The 26,459-nt window shown below is 32.0% G+C and overlaps 3 protein-coding genes and 2 pseudogenes across 4 annotated transcripts; 4 read left to right on the top strand and 1 right to left on the bottom strand.

Moving 5' to 3' along the window:
* On the bottom strand, window positions 3,389–7,735 carry LOC104712156 (beta-hexosaminidase 1). Of its 2 annotated transcripts, XM_019229341.1 has the most exons (16): window positions 7,180–7,735; window positions 6,963–7,046; window positions 6,830–6,865; window positions 6,306–6,417; window positions 6,131–6,201; window positions 5,894–6,024; window positions 5,739–5,755; window positions 5,541–5,589; window positions 5,082–5,193; window positions 4,953–4,989; window positions 4,766–4,825; window positions 4,633–4,666; window positions 4,382–4,480; window positions 4,137–4,196; window positions 3,785–4,035; window positions 3,389–3,694 (listed from the first exon to the last, which is right to left on the bottom strand). In XM_019229341.1, exons 1-16 carry the CDS (start codon window positions 7,531–7,533, stop codon window positions 3,519–3,521), a joined length of 1,683 nt encoding a protein of 560 aa, XP_019084886.1. In that variant the 5' UTR covers window positions 7,534–7,735; the 3' UTR covers window positions 3,389–3,518. The 2 variants fall into 2 exon arrangements, with proteins under 2 accessions (XP_019084886.1, XP_010427290.1); XM_010428988.2 differs by lacking the exon at window positions 4,953–4,989 and having other exon boundaries at window positions 5,093–5,193; window positions 7,180–7,734.
* On the top strand, window positions 13,290–16,349 carry LOC109126477 (annotated as a pseudogene).
* Window positions 17,443–18,013, top strand: LOC104712154. The gene has a single exon (XM_010428987.1). The coding sequence runs from the start codon at window positions 17,443–17,445 to the stop codon at window positions 17,941–17,943; it is 501 nt and encodes a 166-aa protein (XP_010427289.1). The 3' UTR covers window positions 17,944–18,013.
* On the top strand, window positions 21,203–21,742 carry LOC109126601 (annotated as a pseudogene).
* Window positions 23,304–23,829, top strand: LOC104712153. Its single transcript, XM_010428986.1, has one exon. It carries the CDS (start codon window positions 23,304–23,306, stop codon window positions 23,802–23,804), a length of 501 nt encoding a protein of 166 aa, XP_010427288.1. The 3' UTR covers window positions 23,805–23,829.

Here is a 26,459-nt window from a genome sequence, read left to right as displayed (position 1 = left end):
TTAAATTAACTTTTGACAATTATCTCCTGATTAGAGCTACAAGAAATTGAATTCTTATAGAAACGCGTTGAAACCTTTGAAACCAATTTGTCAGTATTTTTCTTTTATTGTTTGTCAAAAAACATAATTAATTTATTTAGAGTTTTAACTCTACATTTAGTTTCTTTTAACATGAAAGTAATTATTAAGTTAACTTTGGATTTCTTTGGTCAACTATACCTTTTTTTAACATACAAATAAAACCTGCTTTAAATACTATATTCAGTCTTACTTGTTTAATCAAAGCATTAATTATTCTTTTGAACAAATATTAATTACCATCCAATTCAAAAATAATGCTAAATACAGAAATAACTGCTTCATTTTGAATCTTTTTTTTTTTTCAAAATTTATTAACAAGACTAAATAAATTTTGATGAATTAAAAGAACTTAAAAGCATGATGATACTGATCATTATTGAGTAGACAGACATTTCTTAATAACTTTCCCCCGTGATAATTGACAGTGATGATTGTTCTTTTATTTATTCTCTATTTTTGTCTTGTTTGCAATATTATTATTATTATTATTTTGTATCTTTTCACTTGGATAAGAAATATAAACTTTTCTTTCATCGAAACAAAATATTTTTTTCCGCATAGACAGTAGACTTGAAACATACTATACTCTTTGTTTGTTCTATTTTAATGTAGCATTAAACTTTAATTAGTAACCACATTTACTAATATTGACAAGTCCAAGAGGAATGAACATATTATACGATTGTGTTATCAAAATCATGTTTTGGAGCGATAAATTATTTTGATACGACTGCAATAAGACCAAATAAAAGATTGTGGTTCGTTGTGTGTGGCATTGGCCTTATTCGATCTACATTATTACATTTTTGTTGACGTTTAAAGTGTGGTATGAACATATTTTAATACAAAACTAAACACACAATTCTAGTCTCTATCGCTTTTTTATCTATCACTACTGTTTGGTTACTTTTTTTGTTATTTTTTTTACTATTTGGTTATACTTATGCCGCTTTATGACAAATATTCATTCTGCATCGTTCACATAACGTTTTCTACCAATATCACCACTCGAAGTTTCGAATCATAATGTTAGTGGTTTGAATAACAAAATAATTAGTAAGAAAAAGAGACGTCAAAAGTTTTAGTGAAAAGTAGTTTTGAAAGCAATGGCAAGTTCTTGTGTTGTTGACCAGGCCGTGTGCAGTAGTTTTATTTTGTTTCCAAAAAGATGCTCAGTACTTACTGGTCATTGGTCAATGTATGATCACATATATTTCAGGCATAAAATTTACCTTAAATGTTATAGGATTTTTAGGCATGAAATATGTATAATGTATCCTATTAGTGTTGTTTGACACTTTCATGTGAATTACATAAAAAATTGCTGATATATTTATAAGCATACTGAATCTTAAAACTTTGTTTTTTTCTTCTTAAAGAAAATTGGTAGGTGAACTACAAATAAATTATATATGTTTAAAAAAATTACACTGAAATACTGAAAAAAGTATTCATTTAAACAAATCTTCTCTATTAATGCACTCTTAATTTGTATCTTCTAGGTTTCTCTTCTGTTAGCTCCCTTTAGTAGTTTCTCTCCAATCTCCGTGTTTCCTCCTAAACAAAACGGTGTGATTTCCTCTCTTACATGCAAAGAATAAGAACCCGGCTTAGTCATGTTAATTTTACTTGCCCTTCTTGCTCAACTGTATTCACAAATTTACCGTTACTTTTTCAAGTTAAAGGCCAACATGCATGCATTTTCTATTGATTTTCTTTAGTGGATGAACCGGGCCAAAACTGAGCCTGACCTTGAACCAGATTGCAGTAATATCGCTCGTTGGAAAAAGGTGAAAATAAAGGTTGTTGAAAGAGCCAATCCTCTGAAGTTTCAATTTGCATGTCTTTGACTCTTTGAATAGTCTATTGTTCGAAGCAATACATAATCATACTCGATTAAAGAAAATTAATATTGTTGTTTGAAATATAAGAAATTGAAAAGACTGATGAAATCATGAAAGTGATGTTGATCTTCTGAATTTTTTGTTATATATTAACTTTATGAAGAAAATAGTATTTTCATGTTTTTTAACGTTGATACTCACATCATTAGTAAATTTTGATATTTTCACATTTTTGAATTTTATTTTGTTGGTGTATAATATACACATTCACTCATAACTCATAAGAAAACCAATCCGTATACGTACGTGTTCAGTTTATAAAACATAAATTTTCTTATAAGTTTTTAGAATCCTCTCTAAGCTAGAAGCCTTTAATGAACCACGCACAAGTACACAACCCTACGATACCAACGACTTAGTAAAGAAGATATACTAATGAAACTGTTTGTTAGAAAAGATAAGAGTAGAACTAGTCAAAACCATATATTTTTAATGTAAGATATAATCTAACGTTGGATTTTCTTGAGAATTTGGGGACGCAGTCGCTGTTGTTGATGTTCTTCTTTGGTCAATAATTGTAACCTACACGTCGTCGTCAATTCGATTTGATAATCTTTTTATTTTTTTCCACAATGCCAAATTTGTCACTAGGAAAATGATTTAATACTATAAGAAAAAACCGGAACGATATAACTTGCTGAACTATCATTATTTAATCAAAAACGTCATAGCTAGCTTAATGTGGACTTGACTAAGTTCGTATATATTTCAGTATTTGAGCTTATAGTTTACGTTGATATAGTTAACTAAAATGTCTTGTTTCCTTATGAACCTATATAGAATAGAGTTTTAAACTTTCATCATTTTCTAAGCTTTAGAAACGTAATAAAATTAGAACACGTACGAAAGCATACGTAAAAACACCAAAACAATTCACAGTTATCTAGCTATTTTTACTACTAGCTATTAAGAAATTACATATGCTGATATTATTAAAAATCCACTACATGTTCAATCGATCCATGTTGTTTTGCTACTTCATATTTCAAAATTATATATAAGACCGGTTAATAAACAAATATTACAATAGTGAGGAATCTTTATTTTTTTTCCTAATGTCTAACAAAGTTAATGTTTATGGTAATTACCAATCACTAATGTGGTATTTAGAGCGGCGCGTCGTGTGTGTATCATATGATCGAAGAGCTCTGATACCATAACAAACTCAATCATGCATCTTCTGTAACAACCTCGAGAGTGTGAAAGAGAGTTACTAAATTGGGTTTCTCTTTTAAGTCAACTGTACGTACGAGATAAATGTTCTTTCGGTATAGCTTCAAGTGTGGAAGTAAAACTAAACATAAGCTTAGTTCTAAACTTCTAATTAACTCTATACTAACGATAATTTGGATCGTAATTTCTGATATTTTCATGATTTATTCTTATTGCAAAGACAGAAGAAAGAAAACAAAAAGGAAAGCCAACTTTGATTTGAGTAATTAAGAGAAGCACACAGTTAAGAATAACAAATGCAACAACCATATTTCAGACAAAGAGAGACATTACATATACAATGAGAAGAAATGTTTTGGATCACTGAGCATAGCAAGAGCCAGGTCCCGAGGGCGGTCTTCGCGCGTAAAAGTTATCGACTGGAGCCGCTGGAACCCCACGGTTATTCAGTAGACATCTGAAGTAGTGTAGACGTGGCAATGCGGTTAACGTTATGTTCCCCTTTGACACAGCCTCTCTGGTGCTCCACATCCGTTCTGCTTCACCAACGATAACGATTTGGGAGCAGAGGTGAGCAATTAAACAGAACAAAATCAAATCCAAACTGAGAGAGTATATAGAGTTACCTGCAGCTGCTGCAGCACGTGGCCATATAGTCTGAAGGACAACGGATGTATCAGCTGTTTCACCCCACATGCAAACTTCTCCTCCAATTACAAGCTTTTGATGAGAAGTCTCATTGATCCCATGTAGAGGCTCGGTGTTATAAACCTCGTCCCACGGAACATCTAGATGGTCAAGGTACCAATATCCTTGGTTACTGAAAATGCATCTGAATCCTTTTGCTACAGCTTTTTGACATATATCAGACACTAGCCTGCAACGAGATTTAGAAAACAGTTTTGACATATGTATATCATACAAAACTATGACAAGATCAGAATCAGACAAAGACTTCTGTTTTCTATGGATTCTTACCAATTGTGCACCACAGTCCGAGGATCAAGATATTTTCCAAAGGAACTGAAGGTTTCTTCCCTGGGATCATTCCACAGAATTCATGTCAATCTTTTGGATTTTGAAGCCAAACACAACATACATTTTTGAAGCTAGAACTAAAGCACCTTTACCATTTATCATATGTATAAGTTTGAATCAATCATTGCAGTAAGAATAGGTTTGAAGAACTTGACAGATAATAGAGTCTTTGTCAAAGATTGTACCAGTTGACAGGTGTCCAATTTTTCGATATGGCTATCTGTTGCGCTCGGAGTACAAAGTATTTATATGCATCCTTAGTCGTGAAGTTGCGACCCTGAAGCCTGCAGTTGAGAATGATGAACATATCAAACAAAAGGAGAAGGTGAAATGTGTAAAGAAGCAACAGTTTCTATATCAATGAGCTCACGTAAATAATTATTAGCTCGTATAAATAATGATGAACGAGACAAGAGTGGGAGAGTCAAGACTGTACCATTCTTTAACATGAGTTGTGTTTTTCCAGCAATCTGCCAGACAAGAAACCGAGAAGTGAAGCTCTTAAGAGAAGCAAAAACACATGACTAGATGACACCGAAGCAGAGATTTCAGGGTGTTAAACAACTAACCCGTATTAACTTCATCACCACCTAAGTGGAATAGCTCAAATGGGAATATCTTTCTCATATCTGTTACAAACCGAAACACAAGAGAAAATATGAGAATCTAAACAGGACATACAAATAAATGTGCATATTATATAATAATACACTAATTAAGATGCAAGACGTATGATGCTGGATGGATCAAGATTACCTAATAACTTTTTGCCGGATCTCAAGATTAATTTGTTCTTTACAAGATTAAAATACTAAGTGGATTAGAGAACTAGGAAAGGAGTAACGATTCAAATGTGGACTATACATAGAAAAAGTAAGTAACTACTTGGAGTAGACCTGCCAAAATGCCAGAAATCACATCGAATGTAAAATTTTTAGTAACGTCAAGGGGCTCTCGGCAAGACAGAGAGGGCCAAAGATCAGGGTATCCAGTCCCCCTACAGTGAAAGCAACGCATATGTTACAGATATGATTTATTTTTGGTAGAAATGTTACAGATATGATATTTGTGTCATTAAAGCAAAATGAAGCTATAAATTCCTGAAAAGAAACTACAGCTTAAACCCATACTACAAAACTTATTCTTCAACATTAGGATTGTAGTAATACAAAGTACAGTATAGCCACTCTTTTGTTAACTCTTGGAAAATGAAAATCCTATGCTACTTTATGATATTACAATCTCGGGTGGGACATAAAAGACCTGTGTGACTAAACAATAGTGTGACATTAAGAGAAAAGAATATGATAACAAAGTTTAACAATTTCCAGTTATAGTCCTTACCACGATTCCGCATGGCCAGGGACATCTACTTCAGGCATGACATTAATACCTGCAATAAATATCTCCACCATGAGAAGTATCTGGTCAAATTTGAAATAAGTAATCATAGAATCCGTTTAAAATCATTCTCAACTCAAAAAGAATAGGAGTTTCATGCCATAATGATCATGCTAGGCTCCAGAGTTAGTTAGCAAGTACCTCTCATTTTGGCAAATCTTCACATGTTGAGATCACAAACCAACCATGAAACACAAAACGGAAAAATAAAAACAAAAAATATGAGTAAGTAGAAAAGATAGTTAATATTACTCACACAAGCTACTTCTTTACCATACAAAACATCAAGCCGTTACCTGACAATTTCAGAAGCATCCTCAACAGTATAACGTTCCCATCTTGAATAAGCTCCTTTCCACAAATTAGGATATGTTGGAGTTTCAAGAGGGAATGATTGCTCGTCTACAATGTGCCAATGCAGGACATTCTACCTCACATAACCGTCCATGGGGAAGAAATTAGATAACTTATAAATATTACAAGTTCAACTTTGTGGATCCGGGAAAGGGAAGAAAACAACCATGATTTCTTACAAGTTTAGCGAAGGACATTGATTCAATTATTTGCTTAATAACATCAATTGGCAAATAATGTCTTGACGTATCTGCAACAGAATAAGTAGTAAGTAATAGCCAGCCTATGATTGCATTCTCTTTACATGTGTGATGGAATGAAAGCAAGGCAGAGAAAGAGATATGGACAAATTACCTATTAGCAGGCCACGGTATTGGAATCTAGGCTTGTCTTGAATATACCAGGGTGCTTTATATATTTGCACAGATTGGGTTAAATAATCAAAGGCACACAATTGGCTAAATGTCTGCAAAATTTCCAGAGAAGAACACAAAAGAGCATAAGAATCAACGACACTCAACAAGAACTAAACTTGGAAGTTTGAGCAAACAGTTCAAGGTTCACAAGTCAAGACATAGCAAGAGGAAGACATAGCTGTGCAAATGCAAACAAAACAAAGCTCACTAGACATATAAAGATATCAGTATAGACCAGTGTTACAATCCCAAGGATCAAGATGGAGAAACTCATCTCTAATATATCAATGCACAAGTTTAAAGCAAAATAAAATGAACAAAATTTCTCAAAACGCAAAAACATTCACTCTGAAGTATTAGTTTTAAACTAGGAAACACATCTCTGCAGAAATTATATACCACAAAACCATGTGTAAGTTAATGTAACCACAGAGTCAAAATTGAGAATTTATACTTACACACCTCCAATCCTCTAAGAGCACCATAGACTGTATTAGCCTGAAACCACAAGAAAAAAGTTAGTAAACCCATAAGATTATTACAGACAGACACATATCCTCATATAAAGATAGAAGATAGCAGCAGGCAACAAAACCTCGATCGTGACTGCTCCAACAATGGATTGCTCATCCTTCTTCGAAACCATCAATGTGTAACTCTCATCCACACCCAATTGAAGCTGAAATTGACCACACCAATTTAATTTATTTGTCAATCTCAAGATTCAAAATTTACCAATCAAAAGAGTCAAAGTTTTGGTTTTTTTTAATTATTATTATTTTTGGTTTTTTTTTTTTAATTATTATTGTTACCTCCTCGGAACCAGAGTGAACAACGATCTTCAAAGAAGTGATATCATACTCAACCATTCTCAGAAACCTGATCCTGGCCAACAGAGAAGCTCTACCAGAGGCGTGTTTAAAGATCATCCCCATATACCTCTCGAACGCAGCTCTAACAATCGGAGATCCACCGCCATGCCCAGCTACGATTAGAGCCACGGCGGGATCCACCGAGAGGGTCTCGTTTCCGAACGAAAACTCCGCCGGCAACGGCCATAGATAAGGAGGAGAATCAGCCGGTGACGGAGATGACAGAGACGAAGTGATAGATAAAGAAAAGAACATCAATAAGAGAAGAAGAAGAAGAAGAAGATTCGGTGACATTTTCGAACAGAGTGAGGATTTTGTTGTCTCCTCCTACATAAGAAGAAGAAGAAGAAGAAGAACTTTTTTTTTAGTCGAAAGATTCAATTTTTATCTATTATTACAAGAACAGCAGCCAGCCACTTTGAGCTAGCTAGGATCATGTTTTTTTTTTGTGTGTTCGGTGGAAACACATTTCTCAACTCTTTTGCTTACGACAGCCAGCGAATGTCGTTTCTTAAAAAACTAAATTAAAGTACAATTTACTTATTTGAATTTGTATGGGGAGCCTTTAAAGTTAACCATCGTATATTCGTATTCGTACGTTACCTACAGCATTACTTTAGATTCAACTTTACAATTTTGTCTGTACTGTACGGTTTTAGTTAGCTAACCCTTTAAAACTGAGTTTAGGAGAACAACGTTGAAACACGTCAATATGTTTTTCCATCGATAAAGTAATTTCCTTTGGACACAATACAAAGGATCAATCTAAAAAGTAAAAGAGGATTGATGAAATTTTATTGTCGAACACCCCTCCCCTGAGATTATTAGCTCTTTAATCATTTTATAAACCTACATACTGTAATATTTTAATAATATTTCAAAGTCACAGTTACATACTCCCTGCGTTTCACAAAGAGTGTCATTTTGGAGAAAATTTTTTGTTTCACAAAGAATGTCATTTTACAATTCCAACGAGTGTTTTAATGCAAAATTCTCTTTTTTACCCCTAAACCCAAAGCTATTTTTATTAAATTTAGATCATTAATCACTTATTAAATAAGGGCAAATATGTATAATTCAAACTTTTCTTAATTTGTGTGAAATGTGTCAGAATGACACTCTTTGTGAAACAGAGGGAGTATTTAAATTTTTCTTCCACGCCCTCTGGAATATTCCCAAATAGCATTATTAAATTGACATAACTATGTTATACGTAAAATAATAAAATTAATTATAATTTTTTGGAAATTGCGTTAGTTCTCAAGTCGCCGATCCTCACGAGCTTCTCTTTGTCTCTAAAGGAACAACAACATGTGCAGAAATTATAGGTGGTTCGAGAAGCTTCAAACAGTTAAAGATAATATAAAATGCAAAATACATCACATAAGATAAATAATTCGGGTACCCACGGGTTTACCCACAAAACTAAAAACCCGTTCGGGTTTACCCACTAAAACCTAAAACCCATTTGGATTTCAAATTTGGCTTTTTTCTGGGCAGGCTTTTTTCGGGTTTGGGCTGGGTTGGGTTTTTTAACCCACGACAACATCCCTATTCAAACTCCCTGATGAGTTCTACCATATATCTGATCCATTTGGACAGCTCCATGTATAGCTTGCCAATCCCATCCATTGCTCTCTTAATTTGTCTATGCTCTTGAATAATAGTCATCGGATCTTTGTGAACTTCTCGCCGAGTCTCACGTTGAATCTCTCGAAAGCTTTTCTTTAAGCTTTCTCTCGCCTACGGTGAAAATGTCCATCCACAAATAATTGATTTGGCCGTAATCAATTTATCTCACAAAAATGAAGCTCAACATCAGGTAAACTATCAAGAATAGAAAGTAGAAGTTTTAGATGTCTCTGAAATTAATGGTTAAAGAGTGGGCAACAGAGTTCACGACCAATCATTTTGCACACCCAAGTGCTCTCGACATAATAATGCTTCTTAGAGGCCACCGTTTACATCAGCAGATGTATGTTCAAATCCTGGAAGTTCAAGATCAAAAACATGTCACAACCACAAAATTTGGTATATGAGGATTGAGGTGTTATGTGTTCAAGAGAAAAATACATTAACATATGATAATTAATATCATGTGGAGGAATCAATGACAGATGAAGATATACACACCACACTGATGGTGAGGTTAATGATGTCATGTTTTATAATCACATGCTTATATGTCTTTCTTTTTGTTTTCATTGTTCCAATTTTTTTAACTGATCTATTGATTATGAACTTCGCGATCAATTGGAAGTGACATCTCAACTTCTCAAATTTTTATGAAAGTCATCTTAAATTTTGAAAAAAGCATTTCTAAACATAACTAAACTTTTATGAATAATTTCTTTTTGCATCCAGCCTGAACTTTTTTTACCTATATTAATGTTTCTTGTATATATTATTGGCAGCATTATAAAAAAACTTCTAAACCAACAAAATATTTTACAATATTATAAAGTGAAAGTCAAAATTTTAAATATTGTAAATACTATAAGATATACTCCTAAATATATTTCTTACCAAAAAGTATGTATAGTTCTTATTTTTAAATTAATACTAGATCCAGCGCGGAGAATTTTTTTTATTTTGTTATTTGTTAATATTATGTTTATGTTGTATCATTCATTTACATGTTATATAATATAGTACTATATGATAAATTTTGATTCATATTAAACAACTAATAGGTAGGCCTGGAAACTACTACCGATACCCGTATTGGACCCGTTTTTCGGTTTGTATCAGTCCCGAAAAAGGTACCCGCAGCTTTAGGATCGAGTGAAGGGTATAATAATTATATTATCCATTAATAATGATCGAGTATTGGATATTAATTTAATTTTTGAGCGTCTCGTTACCTGTCTCATTACCCGTTTTATTACCCGACTCATAAATACACGTTAATATTTTGTAGAATAATGTTACCAGCGTGAGGAAATATTTATGTAAATTTGGATTTGTTTGTTACAAAATAATAGTAGAAAATTTATTAATTCTATACATTTTATAAAATCATATATTTAATTTACTTAAGGTCATACTCTGATTTCGACCCGTAGTTGGTACTACTATTTTGGTTTGGTGCAATATCAAATTCGTTAATTATACATTCGGTAAAGCCAAAAAAATCCAACAAAACATGTATTGACCCGTGATTTGGTATTACAAATTGATGTGATCGTGTTTAGAGATCTTAATATACCAAATTTACAAATTGAAGTTATTGGTATAACATGTTGTATATTAATTTTATAGGTGAAAATTACAATTAGGTTATGTATATTATCAATATTATACACTTAGTATTGTTTATATAGTGAATATTGTGTATAAACAATTAAGTTTTAGCCAATTAAATAGTTTGTTATTATTTCCTAAGATTTATGAAACAATAAATAGAGTTTTATTATTTTGTAAACAAATCTAAACTTTTCTTTTGTTAGTTATTAGAATAATTAAAATATAATAGCATTTTCGTAATATGTCACATCAGAACTGGTTAAATTTTTAACAACATAGCTTAAATAAGTATATAGATATATTTTAAAAATATAAACAATGTTGTATCCTAATTTTAATATATATTTGTTATTATTAAATGATTTAGATATGTAAATATTTAATCTTAGTTTTATAAATAAATTTAAGTTTTATAATTTTCTAAATAGTTTGTTATTGTTTCCTAAGATTTCTGAAACAATAAATAGAATCTGTTTAATTATTTTATTACATAATTTCGAAATAATTTTATTATTATTTTATTAAATAATTTCGAAATTATTTTATTAATGATTTCTTGTAATCTAATAAATTAATAATTACTATTTTTTTGGATAATCATTTTCAGGTTACAACAAATTAATATTAAGATTCTGTTATTATATTTTGTATTAAAATACAGTGGCATTTTGTGTAATGTTTTACATGGAGTAGGGTTATTTGTTTAAAGGGTTGCTTAAATAAGTATATAGATATTTATAAGCCCTAAGAAAATAATAAAAATTTATACATAAATTTACGTCTTTAAAATAGTAACATTGACTTGACTGGAAAATAAAATACGAACATAACTAAATACATGCATTCAACATTATATGAATTGCTCGATCGATCCCTAATGTTTCTCTCACTCTAAAGTCTCAAATATATGAACATTTTGTTACATCTATAAATATGAAATTTATAACTTGTGGCGGAGGTAGAGAAGTATTAGGGGTGTATGACACCCATGAAATTATAAATTTTGGCTTAGCTTTTAATAAAATAACTTAGGATTTAATCCGTAGTATACCGTGGGACAATATTTTTAATTTTAAAAATTTGAAATTTTACAGGTATTTGATATAAGTATTCAAAGTCTAGGATTTTTATAGTGTTTTCAAGGTTTTAACCCGTGTGCTATATGTATAGTCTAGTAATACATTTATCTCTTGGTACACATCTAAAAATATTTTTTTTTTTTAAATTCCAATTAACTCCCTATATGGGATTGATGCCAATCCGTCTCACCAAAATCAAAATAAGTTTTTGCGTAAAAAAAATAATCAGAATAAGTGTTTTTTTATCAAGTTTAATTATGTTAATTGTTTTATCAAATTAGCATATTTTATAGTTTATAATTTTTCCATGTCAATATATATAGTTTATGATAATTAATAGAATTTTAATTTTTTTGGTAGTTCCTCAAAAAATAAAAAATAAACCAAATTATATAGGGGGTTTTCAACATATTTAATGTGACATTTTATAATTGGATTTTCGGTTTAGGAAATTTATTAATGTTAATATAATTATGGAGATTGTAAACTTTTGTTATAGAAAATCTGTTGTATATCATTTAAATTTGAGAGATTCTAGCATCCATAAAAATAGTTTTGGAGATTTAATGGGTTAAAACTTTAATGGGTAGAGTTGTTTTTGGAAAAATCGGAATGGATAGATGTTGTTAAGATTTATGGCAATAAATGTAACAAATGTTGGTCAATTTAAGAAAATTTAGTATTTGAGTTTCTCTGCAATTGTTATTTATGGAATTTTTTGAGGGGTTAATGTTGTAAAAAAAAAAATTAAATAAGTAAAACTTGAAGGGCATAAACCAAAATGTACTTCAAAAATGTTAATATAGATTAAATTGTTGTTTTCTTTGTTTGCAAAGAATTTAGAGATAGAATATCCTCAAAAAACAATAGAAGGTGTCATTAATATAGTATAGCTTCTGTTTCCATAAAATATTGATTGCAGTTTGTTACATTTTTAGTAGGAATGGAATGTAAAATATTTAGAAAACAAAATCTGATGTAATTGTTATTTTAGGAAATTTTCTAGGGGTTAAGATTGTAAATAATATTTTAAATAACTACAACTAAAAAGGCATAACACAAAATGTACTTCAAAAATGTTAATATAGAAGCATATTTTTATAGTTTATAATTTTTCCATGTCAATATATATAGTTTATGATAATTAATAGAAATTTTCTTTTTGGTAATTCCTCAAAAAATAAAAAAAATAAACCAAATTATATAGGGAGTTTTCAACATATTTAATGTGACATTTTATAATTGGATTTTTGGTTTAGGAAATTTATTAATATTAATATAATTATGGAGATTGTAAACTTTTGTTATAGAAAATCTGTTGTATATCATTTAAATTTGAAAGATTCTAGCATCCATATAAATAGTTTTGGAAATTTAATGGGTTAAAACTTTAATGGGTAGAGTTGGTTTTGGAAAAATCGGAATGTATAGATGTTGTTAAGATTTATGGTAATAAATGTAACAAATGTTGGTCAATTTAAGTTAGTATTTGAGTTTCTCTGCAATTGTTATTTATGGAATTGTTTTAGGGGTTAATGTTGTAAAAAAAATAATTAAATAAATAAAACTTAAAGAGCATAAACAAATATATAATTCAAAAATGTTAATATAGATTAATTACACATATCTAATCAACCTGTTGACACTCCTCTAAAATTTTGTTGACACCCATAAATAATTTTTCTGGTTCCATATATTGTCCACTCCTACATAATTTACGTAACCATGCTTTTCACTAATAAACCTAATTTTATATTGTTGTTAATGATCTTTTTGACTGTTCTTTTTTAACGTTGGCATTAGATTTATCAAAGGGAATTTTCCGAAGAATGCCACTTCTGCTTGAAAACTTCTTTGAAATGCCACTTTCGTTAATGCCTTGTCAAAAATGCCAGTTTAATAGGTTTAGTAGGATAGTAAATGACGAAAATAAACTCTTGTTAAAGGCTGAAAATAAGTGGCAGACGAATTCAAAATGTGAGTGAGTAATGACGATGGGACATGCATTAATTGCGGGGGAGGACAGTTATTTACAAAAAATTGAGTTAATATGAGTTAATGCTGCCATTGGTTTGCACTATCGAAAACATCATGTCTATCGGAAACGTTATGTCTACCACTGTTTACTTGTGCAAGTACAAGAACAAAACGATGTCTTAGTTCATATGGTAATAGAGAAATGACAATAAGGTAAACCAACAAACACTGCATCCGTATTACATCCATGAAAAACATAGACCAAAAAAAGAGGAATTCATGTCCCTCCACTAGGTTAGAGATAGACAAAAGGGTGGACAAAAAAAGCAGGAAAACAACACACAATCGACTTGGATAGACATACGCGGAGGACTAGACCAAAAAAAAAAGTTGTGTCTATCGCACTGGATGGACATATTCGACAGATGATAGTCGCCTACTAGTATCCAATATAAGATTACTATTGTCCCCGAAGACTTCATCTAGCCTACTAAACAGACAACAACAATGTTGTCCAAACAATTAGTGTTTTTGGTCACAAAATCCACAAATAATTAGTGTGTGGACTGGTCCATCGTAGAGTAGACATCTATCTTGTCTGTCTGATCTGGTCCGCCGGATTGTCAGTTAGGCCTCCTGCAACATTACTATTGTCCCCTAGGAACGGATTAGAAGTGTCCCCGAACACTTCACCCACCCTGCTCAACGGAGAACAACAATGTTATTCAAAAGAATAGTGGTTTGGTACAAATATGGACATATTATTCTTGTGTGGATGGGAATGGTCCATCGTCGAGTAGACATCTACCTTATGTGTCTGAGCTGGTCCACCATGGCCACGTCATTGTCAGTTAGGCCTCCAACAACATTACAACAGTATCGACATAAAGATGGGGGTTAGTTAAGCAATAGACACACGGGGGATGTGAAGTCTAGTCCACCCAAAAAGCTAGACAGAAGTTACGGGTGGACATACATTGGCTGCGGTAATTGGTCCTCCTGGGATATCTCCTGGTCAGCTGACCTGCATTCCTGATGGATGTCGTCCATCGCCCCCAGATAACCTGCACATTTGTTAGTTGTGAGTTACCCAAGACGGAGTGACAAAAAAAACAAAGGTGGAGAATAAAATGTTCTAATGGTTGTCTAGCAGAGACCAAATGGTGAATCATCGCAACAGGTCTAACAAAATTTGTTATATCCTCATTTTTTCAAATCTTGGTGGACAGTTATTTAGGATCTACTAAGTTGTCTATCAGGTCGGTTAGGTCAACTATTTATTTAAAAAACTGAAAAAATGAGGGGTTAGTTAAGCGATAGACACACGGGAGGACATTAAGTCTAGTCCATCGAAAAGATAGACAGAAGTATACGGGTGGACATACATTGGCTGCAGTAACTGGTCCTCCTAGCGTATCTCCTGTGACGATGGGACAAGACCGGCGCATTCGTGGTCAGAAGATCTGGATTCCTGATGGATTGCGTCCACCGCCCCAGCTAACCTGTACAATTGTTAATTGTGAGTTCCCAATAACGGATGGACAAAAAAACAAAGGCGGAGAAGAAAATGTTCTGATTGTTGTCTACGAGAGACCAACTGTTGAATCATCATAAAAGGTCTATCAAAATTTTGTCTATCCTCATTCTTTCAAATTTTTTGTGGACAGAAATTTGGATCTACTAAGTGGTCTATCAGATCGGTTACCACAACTATTTATTTGAATAACTGACGAAAAATTCTAACAGAAAACACGAATTACGCGGCTGTGATGCGAATTCGGAAAAAAAAAAATTTACCTGGGAGAGCCGCTGAACGCGCTTGGCTTCGCCTCACTTAAAATATATGCATCTGACTCTAGACTGAAATAAGAAAGACGAAAGGGTAAGGTTTTTGGATTTGTGGACAAATCGTAAGACAAAGCAAAAATTCTCTTACATACCAAGGGTCGCGTTCTATTGTAGGTTTCCCTGTCTCGCCTACTGCGGCGGGTGGAGGCGGAATCGGCGAGGGATTCGACTGTAGAAGTGACTTCATTAAGAAATTCATCATTATACCCTAAGAAGACGACCTGGGGCTTGTCCGGCGATAAAAAAGGAACGGAGACAAACGAGAAACATTAGGGAAGACGAGAGAGACGAAGAAAGAAGATTTCTGATGAGAGAAGACGAAATGGGTTGGGTTTCCCAATGCTATGTCGTAAATAATTTTTGTAATTTATAAAAATATAATTTTTAATTAAAATTCTTTTGTTTAATTATGGAGATAGGTTGATGGAGGGTATAGAAGTCTTCTTTGCATTGTGTGTGGCAGACGGGAAAAACAAATATTGAAAGTGGCATTCGAGAGAAAGTCTGACACTGTTCATGACATTTTGGACAAAATTCTCTTTATCAAATAGTCCAGCAGAAGCATCAACTTTGGACGGTGACGGAAAACATGTTGTAATCCGCAACAAAGTAAAAAACAAAGAAATTTTGAATGTGCATTGTATATCTAGCGAAGATGACTAAGGGATGGTACATATTCCATGGAATGGTACATGAGGTTTCAAATTTCATGTTAACTTTTGGAGAACTACAAAATTTCATTGTCATTTTACATGGCAGGGAGGCGGATTTCACTATTTTTATATATTTAGATTATCAAGAGATGATAGTATGATTGGAGAATATCCTGTTTGTGAAGAATGTATATGGGAGGTGGGAAGAGATGATAAAAACCCTATGTGTCGTATTCCTCTTTCTGAGAAAGACAATCCATATTCTTTCAAATGGGAGGATGGTCCTTCAGAAAAAAAATTATTGTGATCATTTTATATCTTATCAAATAAATGTAACCATCAAAATTGATTGAATAAATAATACCATTATAATGTTTGAATGTTTAGCAGTTTTCTTTATTTGAAGTTTATATATATATATATATCTACATGAGCAAATTATTATTTTTAATGGATAATCTTTTTCTTTTAAAGAAGCTTGCATCATTTCTGATGCTCTATTACCTATAATTTTATATGTTGTTCTAATTTATTGGAGTTGTATCACAACTACCATATAACAAATACACCATCTAAGAAACTTGATGAACCAATAAATGGAACTTAATTTGTTGTGAAAGGGACTGTCAAGGTTATGCTAGTCCATTTCCTAGACATAAGTCATCTAAGATCGTATTAAATCTGACACCTTTATGGCTTTATCTCATGTTTCTTCGTGCTTAATTCCAGCGGATTCAAATTCTTATATGTTTTAATTATTTGTATCAAAAAGCAATGATTGATACATTACCACCATAAGCTTCATTCGCAAAAGTTGATTTGGTCTTCTCATGAATCGAATCAAGTCAATGACTATGAGGGATCGAGCAATTCACCGTATCACAAAACACTCTTGTTTCAACCGTTGCGAGGTTTTTACAAATCGGATAAGATAAAAAGTTTACCAAACGGAAGACATGGAAGAGACAAAGAGAAATCTTACAGCAGAATTCATTAATAAATAAATAAAAAGCTTTTTAAACCTACAAAATATTGATATTGATAACTTTACAAAGTCAAGTCACTATCAAAAATATATTTTTACAGTCAAAAAGATTAAATTGTTTCCAAATATTTTAAATGCTATGTAATTCTATTTCCAAAGATATTTATATATATTCTTATTTTAAAGTTAATTAATTTATAACCCCAAAAAAAAACAATAAAAATTTATAAATATATTTACATCTTTGAATACCAACATAGACTTGACAGGAAAAAAAAAGAAAAAAAATAATACTATCATAGACTAAATACATGCTTTCAATGTTCCATTAATGTTTACATTTTGTTACAGCTATAAATAGGAAATTTTTAAGTTGTATTGTATCAAACCAATCCTACATAATTTACCTAATAAAATGGCTTTCACTGATAAACCTCATCTTATATTATTTTTTATGATGTCTTCTACTCTTATTCTTTTTGTTTCAGTTATAGATTTATCAAATGCTTCAGCGGAAACCCCATCTTCGGGCGGCGATGGCTTTTTACCTCTAGCCAAAAAGCATGTTCTAATCCGTAATAAAGTAAGAAACAAACAAATTTTGAATGTTCATTGCAAATCTAGTGAAGATGATTTTGGGATGGTCCATATTCCTTGGAATGGTACATGGGGTTTTAGATTTCATGTTAACTTTTGGAAAACTACGAAGTATCATTGTCATTTTACGTGGTATAAAGGAGGTTCTCACTATTTTTATATATTTAAAGCATCGAGAGATGATAAACCATTTGGAGATCCTCCAGTTTGCAAAGAATGTATTTGGGATGTGGGAAGAAGCGATGAAAACCCTATTTGTCGCATTCCTCATGAGATGGGATACCTCCCATACTGTTTCAAATGGGAGGATGGTCCTTAAGAAAAGAAAAAAGTTTATTGTTATCACTATATCTCTTATCAAATACATGTAATCATCAAAGCTGATTGAATAAAATAAAACCATTTTGTAGTTTTCGAGTGCTTGAATGTTTTGACTCTTTCTTAAATCTTTATTCAAAGTTTTCATACATCAATCCATGGGGGAAAAAAATCAGTTTATTTTAACATGGAATATATTAATTTTCTCTTAAATAACCATCCTTTTGAAAACTAATTAAGCTTATACTTATAAGTTATAGAATCAAATTTTGTCTGTACTTTCAATTTATTAGAGCTGGTTTATAGCTATCATATGATAGGATTCATGGGAAACAACCACATCTGAAGCCTATACAGTAACAACTATTTGTTGATGACTCTACCTGTCCTATAGAGCTTCAAGGAAGAGGAGAAATCTGATCCATCCCAATTTCTCCACCAATTGGCCTTACTCGATCCATCTAAGGTTGCAGCTCACGATGGTGAGATTGGTTCGCTTCCACTAGTTTTTTTCAATATCATTTGACCCTATATAGTACTCATTAGTCGTTATATAGTACTCGTTTGTTAGATTGTGTCCCATCCAAGCATCAAATGACTTTCTTAACCATATTTCGTAGAGACTGTGGACTATTTGATTTATGAACAAAGAATTAAAACATGAATATACTTAAAAAAGTTATTGCATTTTTTTCTATATATAGAATTCGCTGTAGAAAAAAAAAAACATGTTTGGTCGGATCATCTCAACCTCTATTGTTAAGAATCTATGTTTTGTTGTTGAATGAACTGAAGATCCTTCATATGCGTTTCAAAGCTTTTTTGGGCAATTGTTTCGCCATAACATTATCTTCTCCTCCTCCTTCCGCAACCCTTGTGGCTTTCTCTTTGATGATTCTCTCTATCTCAGACTTGTCAACCGAAGGGAAAACAGAGATTAGCATCACTTGAAGTAGCTTCTCATCTTCTTCTTCGATAAGTCATCTACGGAAGCAACAAGCATAAATACCTTCAAGAGTTTTTTCAAGTTTTAGTTCCATCCGTATAATCGGCGCATCAATGTCTTCAACTTTGCTCTTCTTTGCATAACCTAACAAAGTAACAACCTTTTTGTATGGAAAGTATCAAACTCACTAGTTTCGAACTAAGTTTGCTCTCAAGATTCAACTCTTAAAACAAAGAAACCAATTTGGGAAGTGTAATAGTATGGACAAGAAACAATCTGATTATTTCTAAAATCAAATCATTATGATGCCAAACAAAAAAAAAATTTGAAACTAAAATCAAATCAAGTCATTGGGCTTTCTTGTAGGCCTCTCACTATTTATAACATAGTTAAGAAATAATGATTTGATTTTTTGGCAACTACATCATTTTTGATTGTTTGAAAAGTCGAATGCAACACAAAAGTATATGTTAACCAACCATTTTAACGCAAAAGAATGCACGAAATTAAATGGGGAAGATACATTAAATGGATCGCATTCTATAGCACACAGGCAAAATATTTTGATGACTTGAATGATAATCCTATCGTTAAATAGAAACATGTGAATACTTTCAAATCCGTTGAATGTAGGAAGACTTGAAACGTCCAAATATTTTGTCCACAGTCATTAAGAGAGAGCAAACCAAAAAAAGTTTCACAATTTGCTTATATCATGATCTTCTTCTACAATTTCACATCTTTAAAAACAAACTATCTTTTAAAGCAAAAGAAGAAAAACAAACCTCGCGGGTGTTAGCAAGACGACGAGTCTCTTGCTCAACACGACCAAGCTGAGCCTTAACCCTATCATGAACTACCACTTTTCTCTTCTTAATATCATCTTTGTAACAACCCGTCCCGTTGACCCCACTAGCCCACCGCTACCTTGTCCCCATAGGCCCGAAGCTGGCCCTGCAGGGCATCGATCCTAACCCCTCACTGGGCAAATGGAACTATTCATCCAAATCCACAGTAGGTTATTGGTGCGCCAGGCGTTCCTCGAACCCTGGTCCCCACCCTTTAACAACCTTCCCACAGGACAAGCTGTCACCAATTGAGCTGCAGATTAGAAAGGGTGGGAAGGTTGTTAAAGGGTGGGGACCAGGGTTCGAGGAACGCCTGGCACACCAATAACCTACTGTGGATTTGGATGAATAGTTCCATTTGCCCAGTGAGGGGTTAGGATCGATGCCCTGCAGGGCCAGCTTCGAGCCTATGGGGGCAAGCTAGCGGTGGGCTAGTGGGGTCAACGGGACGGGTTGTTACAATCCTCTTTAGCCCTAAAAGCAGAGAGAGCAGAATGAGGCAACGAGCCATCTCCTCATCTTCTTTAGACATCTGACTACTAAAACTCAAGCTCATCATTTGTTGATTCTGAGGCTGAGGCTGTGTAGGGGGTTCCGTAGTCGTAATCTGTATCTTCGATTTTGACTTCCTCCTCTTTGTTCTTGTTTTGGTTGTTACTACTAGAGTACTAGTATTCTTCTTCCTCAAGCCCCAATAAGAACGAGACTGACACAATTCCTCAGTGGAACTCTAATGGGGTTCCTCGATTAAACCTATTTTAGTATTTTTACTGATTTGGGAATGAAACTTTGGTTTTTAAATGGAGTTTTTTCTTGAGAGCAAACAAAAAAATGTAGGTTTTGAATCAAGATCTTCAATACAATTATAATAAGTAAAGTTGGTGACTACTTTGAACATATCTAATTGAAAGAAATGCTTGTTCAAGGTCTTCTTATAGATGTTATGAATTTGAAATGATACATCACAGGAAAGTTTAGTAATTTACTCGTTTTTTGATAAATATTCTCAGATTGGCCAGTATATAACTTCCAGGGGAGGTGTTGTATTTTGAAGCAATGATATATTTAGGAGTATACCTTATTTATTGGCAGCATTATAAAAAAAAATTCTAAACCTAGAAAATATTTTAACAGTATTATAAATTCAAAATTTTAAATATTGTAAATACTATAAGGTATACTCCAAAATATATTTCTTACCAAAAGTATGTATATACAATTCTTATTTTAAAATTAATATATTTATACCCAAAATGAAACAATAAAATAATAACATTAACTTGACTGAAAAAAGAAAATACATAAGTTATTAAAATAATAACATTGACTTGACTGAAAAAGAAAATACTAACATAAACCACTAAATTAAATACATGCATTCAATTCAACATTACATGAATGTTTTTTAGTCACCCTATAAATAAGAAATTTATAAGTTGTATCTAACCACTCCTACATAATTTACATAATCATGTCTTTCACTAATAAACCTAATTTTATATTGTTGTTTATGATATTTTCGACTCTTATTTTTTTAGCCTTTTCGTTAGATTTGTCAAATGTTCCAGCAGAATCACCAACTTTGGACAGGGAAGAGCCGTTAAGTAAAGGTCGAAAAGTTGTTGTAATCCGCAACAAAGTCAAAAACAAAGAAGTTTTGAATGTACATTGCAAATCTACCAAAGATGATTTAGGGTTGGTCCATATTCCATGGAATGATACATGGAGTTTCAAATTTCATGTTAACCTTTGGAGAACTACAGAATATCATTGTCATTTTACGTGGTATAAAGGTGGTTCTCACTATTTTTCTATATTTAAAGTATCAAGAGATGCTACTGTAATTGGAAAATATCCTATTTGTACAATATGTATATGGGAGGTGGGAAGTGATGATAACAATCCTATGTGTCGTATTTCTCTTTTTGAGGAAGAAAAACCATTATGTTTCAAATGGGAGGATGGTCCTTGAAAAAAAATCATTGTGATCATTATATCTTAGCAAATAAATGTAACCATCAAAATTGATTGAATAAATAATATCATTATTATGTTTGAATGTTTAGCAGCTCTTTTGTTTGAAATTTTTATATATATCCACATGAGCAAATTATTATTTTTTAATAGATAATATTTTTCCCTTATAAAAACGTGCATATCGTTTCTCATACTCTATTACCTATAGTGTTCTATGTTGCTCCAATTTATTGGAGTTGTATACACCATCTAAGAAACTTGATGAGCCAATAAATGGAACTTAATTATTCGTGAAGTAACTGTCATGGTTTATGCTAGTCCATTTCCTAGACATAACTCCCTCTAAGATCATAGTATTAAGTCTGAAACATTTATCTCATGTTTGTACGAGCTTGATTCCAACGGGTTCAAATTCTTATATGTTTTAGTTATTTGTATAAGGAAGCAATGATTGATACATTACCTCAATAAGCTTCATTCAAGAATTTTCTCTGAAAAAACGTAATTTAATAAAATTCATGGTTATACATTATAAAATAATCTTTTGGTGTCAAAATGGTAATAATAATAATAATCTTTCATCTTTATAAATCGTTGTAATATTGCAGGAATGTGAATGTAATATATACTTTAGATAATTAGGTTTAGTCAAACTTTCTTTGTTTAGATACTGAAATAGTATAAGAATGAGTAAATCGGTGAGAGTGACATCAAATGTTGGGATACAATCCAAGTCCCACATCTGAAGTTTAAAGGGACTATCATTAATATATAAAGGGTTAGGGTCAATTTACTAATTGCCAATTGGCTTTTAGTTAGAAGACCAAAATAAACCCAAATTTAACATGGTATCAGAGCCCAAATTTAACATGGTATCATGTCCAATGTTAAAATTCTAGTGGACCTAGAAAAGTGGATACGAACATACCTCTTGTTAACCCGAGTAATGGGGACCAAAGAAGGGGTTTATTATCGGTCCAAGTGGGATCGGTTCGAGATGAAGTTATCATCTCGATGAGGCGTGTCCTTGGTTTGAAGGGGAGATTGTTGGGATACAATCCAAGTCCCACATCTGAAGTTTAAAGGGATTATCATTAATATATAAAGGGTTAGGGTCAATCTACTAATTGTCAATTTGTTTTTAGTTAGAAACCCAAGATAAACCCAAATTTAATATCAAAATATTTCCTTATTGGTTGCAAAATATTTTCTTTTAAACCTATAAAATATTGATATTGATAACTTTACAAAGTCAAAGTTACTATCAAAAATATTCTTTTTACATTCAAAAAGATCAATTTGTTTCCAAATATTTTAGAATGCTATGTAAGTCTATTTCCAAAAATATATGTATTCTTGTTTTAAAATTAATTTATAATCCCAAAGAAAAACAATAAAAATTTATACATATATTTACATCTTTGAATACTAACATAGACTTGACAGGAAAACAAAAAAGAAAAAAAAAAATAATATTATCATAAACTAAATACATGCATTCAACATTACATTAATGTTTACATTTTGTTACATCTATAAATAGGGAGCTTATAAGTTGTATCTAACCAATCCTATATAATTTACCTAACAATGGCTTTCACTGATAAACCTCATCTTATATTATTGTTTATGATGTCTTCTACTCTTATTCTTTTTGTTTCGGTTTTAGATTTATCAAATGCTTCGGCGGAAACCCCATCTTCGGGCGCTGATGGCTTTTTACCTCTAGCCGAAAAGCATGTTGTAATCCGTAATAAAGTAAGAAACAAGCAAATTTTGAATGTTCATTGCAAGTCTAAGAGCGATGATTTTGGGATGATCCATATTCCTTGGAATGGTACATGGGGTTTTAGATTTCATGTTAACCTTTGGAAAACTACGAAGTATCATTGTCATTTTACATGGTATAAAGGTGGTTCTCACTATTTTTATATATTTAAAGCATCGAGAGATGATAAAGAATTTGGAGATCCTCCAGTTTGCAAAGAATGTATTTGGGATGTGGGGAGAAGCGTTGAAAACCCTGTTTGTCGCGTTCCTCGTGATCCCAAAGATGATCCATATTGTTTCAAATGGGAGGATGGTCCTTAAATAAAAAAAACTGTTATCCCTATATCTTATGAAATACATGTAATCCTTAAAAATTATTGAACAAAATAAAATCATTTATAATGTTTGAATGTTTAGAAGCTTTCTTTGTTCAAAGTTTTCATACATCTTCAAAAACAAATCTGTTTATATTAACATGGAGTATATTAATTTTCGCTAAAACCCATCCTTTTGAAAACTAATCTTATATACTTATAAGTTATAGATTAGTATTTCGACTATAGTTTCAATTTATTGGAGCTAATTTACAGCTTAGCATATGACAACAAATATATGATAGGATTCATGGGAAACAACCACATCCAAAGCGTATACAGTAACAAATATTTGTTCATGGCTTTGCCTGTCTATACAGCTTCAAGGAAGAGGAGAAGTCCGATCCATATCCAATTGGCCTTCCTCTTTCTCAGGTTGCAGCTCACGATGGTGAGATTGGTTCACGATGGTGAGACATCAACAAACCTCTACGCAGAGACTTTAACTCGAAGTCTATTTTGTGTGGTCTATTTTTGCAATTACAATTTAAAAAAGCAGACACCGGACGAAGTCTACTGGGATAGTTGACTTCTTTTGTTGTCTTCCTTTGTTAATTTATTGGTCAGTTTTGCAATTAAAAACATAGAACAGAGTAGACTTCTTAGGGAGTTTCAACAAGTTAACTTCAATTACAGTCAACTCTGGTTATTTTTGCAATTGACCAAACCATTGACTTGGTAATAGACTTCTAGCTGACAAGTAGACTTCATCTATCCGTCAACTAGAAAAAGTAAACTTCGTTGTGGTTAGCTTTGCAATTGACCAAGTTTGACTTTCGCCAAGTAGACTACATACGAAGTCTCCAGGAATGTTGACTTCGTTTGCAGTCTGTCGTGGTCATTTTTGGAGTTGACCAATATTTAAATTTATTTATTTAGTAGACTTATTTTGCAGTCAACTGATTAATTTTATTTCAATAATATTACGATCAACGCTTTTATATTTTGGTCAAACCCAAAAATAGCCACTATAGAAGTCTACTCTTTTATTATCGGAAGAAGACTTCGTCCAGCAGTCATAACTAAAAAGTCAAGAATTTAGTCAATTGCAATAATACACCTTAGTAGACTGCAAACAGAGTATCCATTGGAAATATTCTAATGCGGTCTAAACCATATTTTTTTGTTTTCAAACAAAATTAAGGAGACTCAAATTTAGTATATGGACTCGAAACTCGATAAATTTTTAATTGCAAAATTGACCACATAGTAGACTTTACATGATATTATGACAGTTAGACTAACAAATGAAGTCTAATTTCGCAAAAAAAAAAATCAAAGAAAATCACGAAATCTACCGGAAAATAACCTTATCGGTGGTTGTTTCGTAATGTCAAGCACCGAAGACGTCGTCTTTAGTCACCACGAAAGAAACCAACACCAATTTAATCACTATCCAAGATCATGACATATAACAGATGAATGCAATTGTAAATTTTCTTTGATTAAAATGGAGAGGAGGAAGAAAATGAAGTTCTCATAGCATTGGTGTTATTTAAGCTTACAAATTCAGGTTGTTGAAGCTTTAAGTTCTTCAAATTTGGTTGTTCATGGTGTTGGAAAATTGATTGTGGTGGCACAACCGTAAATAAAAGAAGAAGATGGAGATATGGATGTAATAAACATTTTCGCAAGAAATTCAAATAAATCAGAAATAATGGTATTTTTGTGAATACAATGAATGGACAAGAATTTAATAAGGAAAAAGTGGCAAATGTTGGAGAGAGAAAAAGAAGGGTCTAACATTGGAATTGACTCAAGTTAGGAGTCTACTTCTGCAAGCATCCCATATTGTAAACCAGTAAAATCAGAGTTACGTTGTTTACGTAATTTAATAAAATTCATGGTTATACATTATAAAATAATCTTTTATTGTCAAAATGGTAATAATAATAATCTTTCATCTTTATAAATCATTGTAATATTGCAGGAATGTAAATATAACTAGATTAGGACTCGCAGTACACCGGGGCAAATTATTTATAACTAAAATATTTAAATTATAATTTATATTTGTTAGTTAAATATGTTATAATTATATAATAATTGTTAATTTTATGGTTTAAACCATATAATGATGGGGCATTCTCAAAAATGCCCTTTTTCCATACTCCTTTTTAAAAATACCCCTTCATGTTGACCATTTTTAAAACTACCCCTCTTTATATACAAAATGACCAAATTACCCTTTTTTGAGTGACAGCAAGAATGTACAGTCATCAAAATCGAAAATATTTTCCCGCCAAAAAAATTTCCCGCCAAATTTTTTTTTCCACCAAAATCGAAAAAATTTTCCGAAAAAATTATTTTTTCCCGCCAAAAATATTGAAACTTATACCTTTTAAAAACATTGTAAACGCTTTTAAAAAACTTTTAAAAGCGTTTACAAGGTTTTTGAAAGGTTTTTAAACACATTGTAAACACTTTTAAAAACCTTGTAAATGCTTTTAAAAAGCTTGTAAATGCTTTTAAAAACCTTTTAAAACTCTTTTAAAAATCTTATAAAAACTTTTACAAGGTTTTTAAAAACATTGTAAAAGCGTTTACAAAGTGTTTAAAAACCTTTTAAAAATCTTATTAAAAACCATTTGAAAACCTTTTA

This window comes from Camelina sativa, chromosome 9 (genome assembly GCF_000633955.1).
Source record: "Camelina sativa cultivar DH55 chromosome 9, Cs, whole genome shotgun sequence".
In the NCBI taxonomy this organism is placed as follows: Eukaryota; Viridiplantae; Streptophyta; class Magnoliopsida; order Brassicales; family Brassicaceae; genus Camelina; species Camelina sativa.
The sequence above is the reverse complement of the archived record's forward strand: the minus strand, read 5'-3'. Positions and strand labels throughout refer to the sequence as shown.

Bases quoted from the DNA above. Each gene is read 5' to 3' on its own strand.
- LOC104712156 (XM_019229341.1), bottom strand. From the start codon at position 7,533: ATGTCACCGAATCTTCTTCTTCTTCTTCTTCTCTTATTGATGTTCTTT. The intron at 4,990-5,081 runs GTAGTTACTTAC...AATCTTGTAAAG, and splicing joins TTTTGGCAGGTCTACTCCAA to AACAAATTAATCTTGAGATC. The intron at 4,826-4,952 runs GTAATCTTGATC...GGTTTGTAACAG, and splicing joins ATCCGGCAAAAAGTTATTAG to ATATGAGAAAGATATTCCCA.
- LOC104712154 (XM_010428987.1), top strand. From the start codon at position 17,443: ATGGCTTTCACTGATAAACCTCATCTTATATTATTTTTTATGATGTCT.
- LOC104712153 (XM_010428986.1), top strand. From the start codon at position 23,304: ATGGCTTTCACTGATAAACCTCATCTTATATTATTGTTTATGATGTCT.